The following is a 12,433-nucleotide window of genomic DNA, read 5'->3' as shown; positions in this document are numbered from 1 at the left end:
TCAAGAATATTCCTGCATATTTATTTGCCTGAACTTAGTAGCAGTATAGTGAGTGAAATTAAAGTTAAGAATCCTGGATTCTGATTCAAGCTATAGTGTTAACCACCTCTGTGTTCGTGCTCAAGTAACTTTATTTTTCTTGACTTTGCTTTCCTTATGTAAAGGAATGAATAAATGAAGGAGTTGAACTAGATGATCTTTCACATTCGTGATTCCTTGAAATATTAATTGACTATGCTTGAAAACCTAAAATAGGAAAATAAAAACTGTTAATACAATAATTCTGAATTTTAGGTACTACTTGGTTTCTCAGTTTATTTGTGTTTTCATGGCACTTAATTATTTTTTTCTTCCAAATGGCCATTTCTCTAATAATTAGCTCCCAAGTTGTAGTTTGGACAGAAATGCGTAGGGTTAAAGGAAGTGACAAACTAACCAGCACATCTTATTAGAGATTTGGGGCCTAAAGGCTAAACCAAGGTTTTTGTAACTGGACCTGTTGGGTAAGCTCTCACAACTCATTCAAGTCTTAAGCTACGAGCATTGAAGTCATGTGGGGAGGGGATGTGGTTATGTTTCTTTATATTCTAACTCATTGGTCTATACTATCTGTTTTGTATTAACTCTGTAACTGTTTCCATTATTTTGAGTTATTCAAATTAATAGTATATTATATTTACCATAATGAGGTTTTGATATGTTTGTGGGTCTTATTTATCTCTGAACTGTTTGTCTGGTGGCATGAAACAATAGATCGGTCTGTATAACGGTTTAAGGCCAGAAGTGTCACAAGAATAGATTAGAAGCAAAGCTTCGTACAAGTAAATATTAATGTGCTTTTGAAGGGAAACATATGTGAATGGTAAATTTCTGAGACCTAACCAGCAGAGTAAGGGACTTAGAAGTAAAATCGTCTGAGGAACAAAACTGAAAAAGTAAAAGTGTTTCCAAAGAAAATTGAGGTATGGAAGATATATGAAAAAAAATTATGATACGTGAATAAATTTTTTGAGGTAGAAAATTGACCACCCCCCAAAAAATAAAAGTTATGGGGTGGATTAAACAGTTCCTGTGTAAAAATTATGTTTGATAAAGTCTTTTGCAGGAAAATTTTATTCATTTATGACAAAATGAGTTTTATAGTGCTACTAAGTTAAAGGCAAATAGATATTCAGGAATATGTTTCGTAATGGCCTAGAATTTTCTGATTCTGGATTTCAGCAAGTTAATAACTAAGATGCCGCTAATCCCATCACGTAAGAGTCTAGAGTGCTGAGTGTTAACTTTTTGCCAAAAAGTTTAAAATCTCTTTGGTCGTTAAGATTGAGTACTGATAAATTTAGAGCTCAGTATTTGAAACAACGCTTTCCTGGCTTTGCTCCATTTAGTAGCTTTATTCTATCTGAAATTATGGCAGCTTAGAAATGTGGGCAATAGGGCCGGCCTGGTGGCACAGCGGTTAAGTGCACTTTCCACTTTGGTGGCCCCAGGTTCGCTGGTTTGGATCCCGGGTGCAGACATGGCACCACTTGGCAAGCCATCCTGTGGTAGGCGTCCCACATATAAAGTAGAGAAAGATGGGCACGATGTTAGCTCAGGGCCAGTCTTCCTCAGCAAAAAGAAGAGGATTGGCAGTAATTAGCTCAGGGCTAATCTTCCTCAAAAAAAAAAAAGAAAGAAAGAAAGAAAAAGAAGAAATGTGGGTAATAAGATGTTAAAATTTAAGAGTACACTCTCTATTCCACCACACCTGGGAACTTAATGGGATTCAAAAAACAATTTTGAGTTGAAGGATCCAAAACTATTTCACAATCCTGTTTATTAATTCTGTTAAAGTAACAATTTTCTTTCAGTGCATAATAAATGAGTAATAGATGGTCATTTGCTACCCAAACTCTTATCTCAACTATGGTTGTAAAATTTTCTTTTTAGCTTCTGTTATATTCTTATACATAGTTAAATCAAAGCTCCTTGTTGCATAAACTTGTAGTTCTATACTAATGCATTATGCAGTTGGAAATGATTGAGGATGTGATTGAATAGTATTTTTAAAAAATTAAAGGTTTTGCACCTATCTTTTAAATTAAGTATTTCTGGAATTGCTAGTGTTGAGATAATGAAACAAAGTGAGTTCTCCTCAATATAAGGCAATACAAGTATTTTAGGTACTTGACCTTTCATTGCTCTTGTTGTTAATAAAATCATGTCTGTCTTAAGAGTGTGCAATTGAAATCGGTTATTTTATTATAATTTTTGCAGAACCATATCTAGGCCAAATCAGTTTAAAATACAGGCAGGGTAAGTAGATAGGGGCTTGTAGATATGATTTAAAGGACCATGAGTGTGGTCTCCCTGCCCAGAAAAAATCTGTTTGAGAAACTGTTCCTGAAATTACTCTTTTGGATTAAACATTTACTGCCTCTGACTGGATGGTTAAAATATAACTTGTTAGGATGGCTACTGTCAAAAAACCCAGAAAATAACAAGTATTGGCAAGGATGTGGAGAAATTGGAAGCTTTGTGCACTGTTGATGAGAATGTAAAATGGTACAGCTGCTGTAGAAAACAGTATGGTGGTTCCTCAAAAACTTAAAAATAGAGTTACCATATGACCCAGCAATTCTACTTCTGGGTATATACCCAAAAGAGTGGAAAGCAGAGATATTTGTATACCCCTGTTCATAACAACATTATTCATAATAGCCGAAAGGCAGAAGCAACAACTCAAGTGTCCATCAGTGGATGGATGGCTACCAAAATATGGTATGGACATGCAGTGGAATGTTGTCCAGCCTTAAAAAGGAAGAAAATTCTGACATAAGCTGCAGTGTGGATGAACCTTGACGCTATCATGCTAAGAGAAGTAAGCCAGTCACAAAAAGACAAATACTATCTGATTCCGCTTCTGCGAGGTGCCAGAGTAGTCAGAATCACAGAGACGGAGAGTAGAATGGTGGCTGCCAGGGGCTCTGGGGACAGGGAGAATGGGGAGTTATTGTTTAACGGGTATAGTGTTTCAGTTTTAAAAAACGAGAAGAGTCCTGGAGATGGGTGATGGTGATGACAGCGCATCATGAATGTATATAATACCATTGAAATGTAGACTCGAAAATGGCTAAGATGGTAAATTTTATGTTCTATGTATTTTACCACAATAATAAAAAATAGGGGAAAAATGTATCTGTTGTTGCAAGTTAGGGGTTTGTCTATCACAGGTTTTCCTGAGGCAGTTTCACTTAACCTGTCACCTAACAAACACGTTGGCACTGATCATCATTTTAAGGTGAATTGGGGCAGTTGGAGGAAGCAGCAGCAGGGTCTTACATTACTTGGGGTGTAGCTAAGTGTCCTGATTTGAGGCTTCAGGACAGCCAAGTACAGCTTCATGATATCAGGCACCTGGAAGAGAGAGAGGCGGAAGGTTACCTATCTAACAGACATTTGCCTAGAGTATGCCCAGGTATGTGGATGCCGTAAAGTGAACTAGCCCAGAGGCTCTCCGCTTTGTGATCGTGTTGGAGAGGGACATATGTATTCTTTCTCATTTTGAGAGTGCTTCTTGAGAACCTGCTTGTGTGAGATGCTATGCCAGGCCTGGGGCTTTGGTGGTAAAGGACAGCAGAATCTCCAGTAATTTAGTAATAGAGACTCAGCATATTTTAGTATTGGAGAAGCAGCACACTTCCGTTTTCATAGATTGATCAGGTATTATTTTCTTGACAATCTAGTTATTGATAAATTTGTTTACATCCCATCCCTTTTAATATTTGTCTAAGAACCTTTTCCTTGATCTCTCACAGAATACAGAGAATGTATACATAATTTCAGTTGTATATATGACTCTAGTTGTCTAGAGTTTGGGATATTTTAAAGATATAAGAGTATGTTACCCAAATCTAGATAATAATTTGTGAAATCATGTTTTCTAATTTCTCTGGCCTCACCGATGTCTTAGTGTATGTTATTTGTGGTCTTGTTCTAAAGGTTTGATTTTGGGGAGCAAGAAATAAATATGAGGTTTATTTGGTTTTATAAGCATATAAGGCCTAAAGCAGTTGATTTCAAATTCTCCACTCACCTTTTTTTCTAGAAAGGGTTCTATATAACTGAACCCTGCCTAAACTAGAGAAAAGAAGCTGGGAAATAATAGAGTTAGCTATAATTTGGCTTCATTTATATTAAAGGGAATGTTGGGGCAAAGGATATTAAAGTGGTATTCTGTTAGAGATGCTCCTGGGAAGGTATTTAATATCTATTAGGTGTAAATTGTTATTTACACTCAGGTAGGGTTATTGTGTGGGGGCGTACTGTGAAGAGCTTTTATACTAACAAGTTCTTATTATTGCAGGAAGTGCCGTCCCTTTAATGTTGCTTTTCACTTGGTGTCAGAGGCAGCCTGGGAAAGGATGAGCAAAACCTGCCTCCTAGTCAGGGACTCTCGGATCTGCTTTTCTAGCGTTGCTGGTGGGTGGAAGGTAGGGAAGTTGAATCCCATCTATGTAAAATTGTGAAGAGCAAGAGCAAATTGGTGAGTTGTTCTTTTTTTAAATCAGTGAGTATTATTTTGTCTAGAATCTGAACTATTCTAATAAAGTTGAAAATAAGGCCCTTCTCCCACTCTTTCTTTTTGTACGTCTTCCTTTCAGTTTCCGATTTCTAAGATACTGAAGTAAATTTATAAATTTGAAGATATTTCCAAGTATTCTTTTGGGAAAAAAAAGAATGCTTTTATATTGTGGCATTTGGTGGTTATTTTGGTAACCATTTAGATACTCTTCATTCTTAGATAGCCATGTATGGGTAAATAAATGGCTAGAGGTAGAAATCAAGGCATTATTGTTTGATTTAAACAAACATTCATTTGCTGTGTATTGAGGCACTGGGTTAGGAACTGGGGATGTGGTATGAAACACACAATTCCTACTCTCTGATTACATACAGTGTAGTCATAATTGTGCAGAAGCCACAACCCCAACACTTATGAACCATGGGTTAGGTGCTAAGGCACAGGGATAAGGGGTACCTAACCCAGATGTGGGAGCAGGTAGGGTCAGGAGTGGCTTTCTGGAGCAGGAGATCCCTGAAGTGAGCCTTGAAGGATGAATTAACCAGAGAGAAGACCATATTCAAGGGAGTAAGAACAGAAAACAGAAAAGAACCAGGAACATGGTGTCCTTGAGGAACTAACTGCACGTCTGTGTTGGGAGCAGAGAAGGGTGGGGGTGGGAAGGGGGAATAGTGACTCTGACAGCGATGCTGAAGCCAGATTATGTGTTAAGTGCCTACTTAAGAGTTAGGATTTCCCCCCCTTTTAGGCTGTGAGGAGTGGGTGAGGATTTTAATCAGGGAAGTGGCATGATGAGATTTACATTTACAAAGATCACTCTGGCAGTAGTAAGAAGCTTGGATGGGAAGAGTGGTAGACTGGAGGCAGAGACAAGTAGGAGACGAGATATAAAATAATAAGGTCAGAGCTGAATTCATGGTGATAGGGATGGAAAAAGGGCAGATCTCAGAGAAATCAAAAGGACTTGCTTCTGGTTTGGGTATTGAGTGGGAAGGAGGAGTCTTGGAAGGACTCCAGACTTTCCGTCAGATTTGGGGTTGAGTCTGAGCTCTCCAGCCTGCTAGCAAGGATGACTTTGGGCAAGATGCTTAGCTTCACTTAGTCTTAGTTGCCTCATCTCTAAAAAGAAGATTAAAATATCATCATGAGGATGACATGAACTAATGATATATGTAATTGCTTGATAAGAAGTTGCTGCAGAGTAAGTTCTCAAGAAGTGGTAGCTATTTTACTGGTTAAGAAAAGAAACATGGTAGAATGAGTAGCTTTACTCATATGGGATTTTTATCTTTTTTTGTCCATTACTGTTTTCCCCTGGTGCCTAGAACAGTGCTTGGTACATAGTAGGCACTTAAACATTTGTTAAATGAATTAATGATTTGGTTATGAGAATGTAATTTAGTTTTGGACTTTTAAATTAGAGAAATTTGTAGGATATCTAAATGGAGTTGACCATTATTTGGCAGTTGGATATTTCGATCTGGAGTTCAGGAGAGATATCTGGACCGGACATAGAAATGCGGGTAAATGGGTGATAATTGGAGTGATGGGATGGATGACATCATGTAGAGCAAGCATGTTCAGTAGTGTTTAGCTTTTTACCCTTTGAGAATCTGATGAACACTGTGGATCCTCTCTGCACAGAAATGCACATAAGAAAAATTTCCATTGGGGTGTCTGTGTGAGGAGCTATATATGTTGGGTTAAGAACCTGTGGCATGCAATAAAAAGAGCTCCAAGGATGACACCTCAAGCAATATCAGCTTTTAGAATGGTAGGCAGAGGAAGAAGAGTAAGATGGGGAAGCGAGTGAACAGGGCAAGAGGAAAATGAGGAAAGACTGGTATTGCTTGAAGCTGAGAATGAGAGTTTCCAAAAGGGGGGAGTGCCAGATGCCACAGGTAAGTCAAAGAAGATAGGAAATGTCCATGGAATTTGGCCATCCAAAGGTCTTTGGTGACTTGAATAAGATAAATTTCCATTGAGTGATATGGGGGAAAGGAAGCTGGAGTTCTGGGGACTGCATGAAACATTGAGGAAGCGAGGAATTGAGACAACTAGTAGAAGTTCCTTCATTTGTTTATTTAACAAATATTTACTGTATACCCAGCATCTACCAGGCATTGTGCTCGAAGCTGGGAATTGATCCTCCAAGGTGGACATGGTCTCCTCCCTTAGTTGACATTCTTTTTCTGTGTGTGCCTGCTCACCTCCCCAACTTCCTGAACCCCACCCCCTGCATTACCCCCCACGCCTCACCCCGAAAATGCCCTGAAGTGAGTTTCTCCTTGGTACACTGCTGGACACATTCAGCCACCAGGGGCCTCCAGTTGTTTGCTGGGTCAGTTCCAGGCTGTTCAGTTACTCCTCTCTCTCTCGGGCACCAGCGAGCAAAGTGTCCTCTGTAATACCGGCCTTTAAAGTCAGGGACCACTTCAAAATACCCTTGAATTTGTCCAGTGCTCACTGTGATCCTGTTCTTCAGTGAGTTTATGAAAATCATTTTAATATTTATTTTTACTTTTAGCTCATACTAATTCTTTCTTGTGGTGATGACTTTTATAAGCTTATTATCTGCGGTATAAAATATTGGTCCTAATGTAGAAAAGAGGCATGAATACCAGGCCTAAGGAAGCCTTTGTCCTAGTCCTAGACTTCTTGCATGTAGGGATCCCTCATTTGCCTTATTTATTAAAAAAAAATCTTACCTTGGGGCTTTGTTCCCAAGGAGGCTGTACGCACAAGCTTCAGGATAGCTGCGGCTTTGCTAAGGGGACGTGCGTGTGGCAGAGAGTGGAGGGAGTCTAATTTCTTGGGGCTCAGGGCGTTTTGCCCCAGCACTAAAATGGACCACTGGATTCAGAGAGTGGGATACAGTGATTCTTAGGTTTATTTCTGATATTAGACCTAAAAATGTAAATAATTATCCCATAAATATGGTTTAGATTTTGCCAAAAGTACCTTGGGTTGCCCCCACATCTGGGTTGAAACTCACCTACCTCTTTTCTGCTTATTCGCTTGGTCTTTAAAAAAGTTTGACTGCATTTCCTCTCCTTCTGATTGGCTGTTGAGTTGCAAGTTCAGAGAATGCAATATATTCTATCTTCCAGATCATTTCTAAAAATCTTAAATAAAAACAAGCCTGGAGGGGCCAGCCCAGTGGCACAGCGGTTAAGTGCACATGTTCCGCTTCAGCGGCCCAGGGTTCACTGGTTCGGATCCCAGATGTGGACATGGCGCCGCTTGGTAAGCCATGCTGTGGTCGGCGTCCCACGTATAAAATAGAGGAAGATGGGCACAGTTGTTAGCTCAGGGCCAGTCTTCCTCAGCAAAAAGAGGAGGATTGGCAGCAGTTCGCTCAGGGCTAATCTTCCTCAACAAAAAAAACAACAAAAACAAGCCTAGTATTGATCTATTCCTTTTCTCATAGTGCTTTTTCCTAATATTTAAAGATCCCATTCTTTTGTACATATTTCTTTATATATTATGGATTATACCAAAAGTATACAGATGTCTGTGAAATGCCCAGAATAGTTTCTGACATATCATAGGTACTCAGTAAAAAGCCTGGTTATATATTTTGCCAAACAATCCTTGTAGAGAGACAGCAAAAAACTGTGTGTATCCTCAATGTGATTTGTGATTTGTGATTTTTAATTTTGATTTCTTTATGTGTTTATCTTAAAAACAGGAAGCTTAATATTGTAATCAGTCTCTTTGCCCTTGGGGTAATCTATTAGGGGTTATAACATAATAAATATAGCATAACTAAAACATATAATAAAATCCTTTAGAAAAGGATCTTATTAGAATACTTTAAAAAATTAGAAAATCTTCATTTTTATGAGAAACAGTAAACATCATAAACTCATCAGACATTCACATAGATTATTTTATTTGAATATTTCATAATATAAAGTAGGGAGATTATGAAGTTTATATTCAGACGTTAAAGACTTTTCCAAGATCACGTGTAAAGTGCGGAACTAGGACTTAGACGAGGACTTCTAGACTGACTCACATCTTTGATGCTTTTTTTCATTATGTCTTTTTAATAAGAGAACTTTAAAGAAACTCTTGTGTTCAGAAAACATTCTCCCAGACCCTCTCTATCTATTGCAGTCTATAGTAATGGTGACTGTTTTAGTGATGACACGAACGTCAGTGTGTGTATAAGGAAGAGTTTATGTTTTCACTAATGGCTGAAATGCAGAAGGCTGGGGAACACAAAGGGAGAATTCTCGATTAGCCAGAACTTTTAATGAAGCTGGAAGCCTCAAGCAAATTTGTATCCACCTTTGTACACACTTTAAGTTTCTTAAAGCAGTCATGTTTGTAGCCCCCTTTTTCAGAATCCCCAGGGGTTTTTTTACACTAGAAAAAAATAAGCTCCTAAGTTAGCCTCCTCCTCTCTGCTGGTCCTGTGCAGTCATTAGACCGGTTCAGGACAAGCAGCTTCCTGCACATTCCCTGTTCCTTGAAAACCTTCCAGGCAGTGGTCGTTCAGCAGCTTTTCTCATCTTCCCTTAAATCCACTACACCTATAAACTGGACATGAATGGAAATACTTTTTTAAAAAGAATTTTTGTTTCATTTCTTATTTATTATGAGGTAGTCATGGATGGAATATTTTAAGTCTGTATGAACTGTGGTGAGCTGCTATGAATGCTTCCAGTGCTGTGTAATTAATGCCACCATCGCAGATATTCACTCCTTAAAATATGCCTGCACATGGCGCCTGCCCCTCCCTCTCCTCCCCTTCTTCCCTCCTTTCCTCTCTCTCTCTCTCTCTCTCTCTCTCTCTCTCTCTCTCTCTCTCACACACACACACACACACACACACACACACACACACACACACACGCGTGCGCAAAGCACACACCAAACTGCCATTCTCCAGCAGGCCTGTTTCTGGAGTTGGGAGATGTCAGCCTGCCGGGAGGGGGTGGGGGGAGGAGGAAGAGGTGGGGCTCTCCTCTGATTAATTACCTTAGGCATTCAGGGGTGGGGCTTCCTTCAGCCATCTGCCTGAGATATGGGAGGGAGCTGGAGAAGGAAGGAGGGGGAGAGACTGCCAGAAAGGAAGAGAAAAGAAAGGAAGAAACACTAGAAAGAAAAAGGAAGGAAAACGGGATAAAGGGAGATCCATTACCCTCCCTTAAATAGCTAGCCTGGGGGGGGGAGGGGGGTGGAAAAGAAAGCGGTGGAGGCGGGCCCCGACACAACTGCTTTGACGGGCTCATCAGCTATTCCGTTTGGTTTATGGAGAAAAAGAACATGGTAACTCAGGTAAGACTGGTGTTTCCTCACTGTGTTTCTTTTCTCCTTCCTGGGATCCGAATAAAGAGATGGGGACGGGGTATAGTAAGCAGAGTTTTAATTATTATTGTCGTCTTAGAAAAGGCCAGATTTATTGTTATCAGCTGAAAAGTGCTAGTCTGTGTCTGTTGCGCGTCTGTGTGTGCGTGTGTGTGAGATGTATCGTACCCTTTTTTCTCCCCCCCCCCCCTTGCTCCGTAGCGGATTCCTGTTTCCTGTACTGTGCAGCTGTAGCTCAGGAAAGACCCTGTGGGGGTTTGTCTCCCTCTTTGTCTTGGTTCTGAGAAGAGGGAGGGAGAGACTGCAGAGGTAGGAAGAGGTTCTTGTAGACTGCCAAAAAGAGGGGCGAGGGATTGACTTCCTTTTAGGAATTGCAGAAGAATTTGTGTTCTAGGGAAATCTGATTCCTGCTTCACTTCGGTGTCTCAGGATTGGCCATGGAATCGCAGTTGTCCTGCCTTTGCTTTAAATGGCTTATTAAAAATGAAGGCTAGGAAAATATATTGCATTTTCATGGCTTTGTCACTGGCAAAGGATGTTTTCAGTAGGAACCATAGGAGCATCCAGGTGCAGCAAAGGCAGGTAGAGCCCTCCCCGACAGGAGAACAGATCTGAATGTATAAATGGCAATCACAGGGGCATTAAAAGGCATCTGAAGGAGAGGGAGTAGGAAATGGAAGAGATCTCTGTCTCTCTCTCTCCCTCCCTCTCCCTCTCTCTCTCTGTCTCTCTCTCTCCCCCTCCCTCTCTCTCTCTCTCTCCCTCTGCCTCTCTGCCTGTCTTTGCTTATGCCAGGCAATATCTAATCTGCATTTTAGCAAGTCATTCCTGACAAATGGAAAGGTGAATACTCTCCCCTGGTTTCCCCTGGCAGTGCTATTTTTCTTGTTGGCACCCTTCTGTAGGTTCCTTTACCCTTTTCTCTTTATATGTAGATTGAGAGGGAATGATGAGGCTGTGATTTATCAATGAGAAATCATTTGCATTGTACAACATTCATGTCTTTTAGTCTCAGACTTAGGATCAGTTTCACTCCAGGCTTTTATGCTCTGTAGGGAAATTTCATCACTGGACAGTGCTTTCCTTTTAAGGAGGTTGCCCTTTTTTTGTATTCTCTCTTCTCTTTTCCTCTCCAAGTCACCACCGGAGGGCGAGAGAGTCAGCTAGCTTATCTGGATGGAGGCATCATTTTAGGAGCTGAAACCCTGTTCCGTTAAATGTTATATAATGCCCTGCAGTGCTGTTTGGAAGGAGGGAAAGCGTTAGGGAGATTCTCCCAACATGACCTAGAGGAAAGGGAAGTTTCAAAGAATATGTCTTTCCAAAGTAATTTTTCACCAGATCTGAGTTTGGAGATCAGGAAACCCCTCCCTCTTTTGGAAAGTGGAGAAACCCTTGAAGCATTTTCTCTTCCACGTCTTATCCCTTCATCGTCAACCTAATTAACTCTTTTGAAATATTGCTTTACTTTTAAAAAATTTCCATAAGAGAGAAAACCTCTTTCTGGATTCTCTTTGTTGCTTGGGAGATGATACCTCTTAAGCTTTGTGGCCTCATTCAGTTTTCATTAACTGCAATATTAGAGGGTATCGGCTCTCTTCTTTCTCAGCTATTACTGAAGGCTTTTCAAGCACTTGACTTTTCATTATATATATTTTTAAATCAGTGAAAGAGTTATCTAAACTAGGACTTTATAATCAGAGGTTTTTTGGCCCTCTTGGAACATGTGCCCGTAGTTTCTAGAGGAGCTGGTTAAGCATGTGTGAGCACAAGTTAGAACGCACATGCGTATAAAAACACTATTGTGGTCTTAATATTGGTGTTTAAGAAAACTATAATTTTAGGAATGAAGCAGAAGAGATAGAAGCTGGAAAACAAGATTTCTTGGTGGTTAAGAATTTTAATAGATAAGTTAAAATCATTATGACTTTCTCGGGGTGTGTTGAATGCTGAAGGAAAGAAGTAACTAATTTTTGCCCATCCTGAATTTATACAGCTGGAAAGTATAGAATATCAAATTTGTGAATTTTCAGTATTCCAGCATATTTGTTTTGGTGTATGCACTTTCTATGTTAACATAGCATACATAGTTCTTAGTAATCTAGGAAAAAAAAATCAAAGGAAGTAACTAGATGGGCCAAATCTTTATTTGTCCTATGGGTTTTTTTTGGTTTTGATTTTTTAGGGGATTTTTTGGTTTTTAGTTTTTCGAGCCAGACATCTAATCCCTGTATTTGATAATGATCTGTCATGGAAGCTTTCCAAATATAAAATGTCTACACTGTTTACAGTTTGGTTATCAAAGTTAAATGGTCTATTAGGGTACTCAGTGTCTTGACTAGTATATTAAGAAAGGTAGTTAGATATGTTTTCACCATTTTGTCACCCAGGTTCCTTGCTTCTCACATCTTAACGTCTCTATATCCCTTAATTTCCATCGCTCACTTAGTGGAAGAAGGGTGGAGGGCTTTCAGTGGATGACGTTTTCACCATACGGTATTAGATCCATATCAGTAGTTACACAACGTGTGCGCTTTAGTATTATGT

The 12,433-nt window shown here is 39.6% G+C and overlaps 1 protein-coding gene across 50 annotated transcripts in view; it reads left to right on the top strand.

Moving 5' to 3' along the window:
• Positions 1-12,433, top strand: part of RBFOX2 (RNA binding fox-1 homolog 2) — a 265,092-nt gene that overhangs the window by 162,805 nt on the left and 89,854 nt on the right. For 4 of the 50 annotated variants that reach the window (XM_070254266.1, XM_070254255.1, XM_070254256.1 and 1 more), the window contains exon 1: positions 9,417-9,856. The exons of 41 other annotated variants lie outside the window; for them this stretch is intronic. In XM_070254266.1, the coding sequence (XP_070110367.1) occupies positions 9,830-9,856 (27 nt within the window). In that variant the 5' untranslated portion in view covers positions 9,417-9,829. Of the gene's footprint in view, positions 1-9,416; positions 9,857-12,433 lie in introns of those variants that run through there. 5 more of the 50 variants (XM_070254270.1, XM_070254259.1, XM_070254249.1 and 2 more) reach the window with 3 other exon arrangements.

Source organism: Equus caballus, chromosome 28, assembly GCF_041296265.1.
Source record: "Equus caballus isolate H_3958 breed thoroughbred chromosome 28, TB-T2T, whole genome shotgun sequence".
NCBI lineage: Eukaryota > Metazoa > Chordata > Mammalia > Perissodactyla > Equidae > Equus > Equus caballus.
Note: the sequence above shows the minus strand (reverse complement) of the source record. Positions and strands in the feature narration are given on the sequence as shown.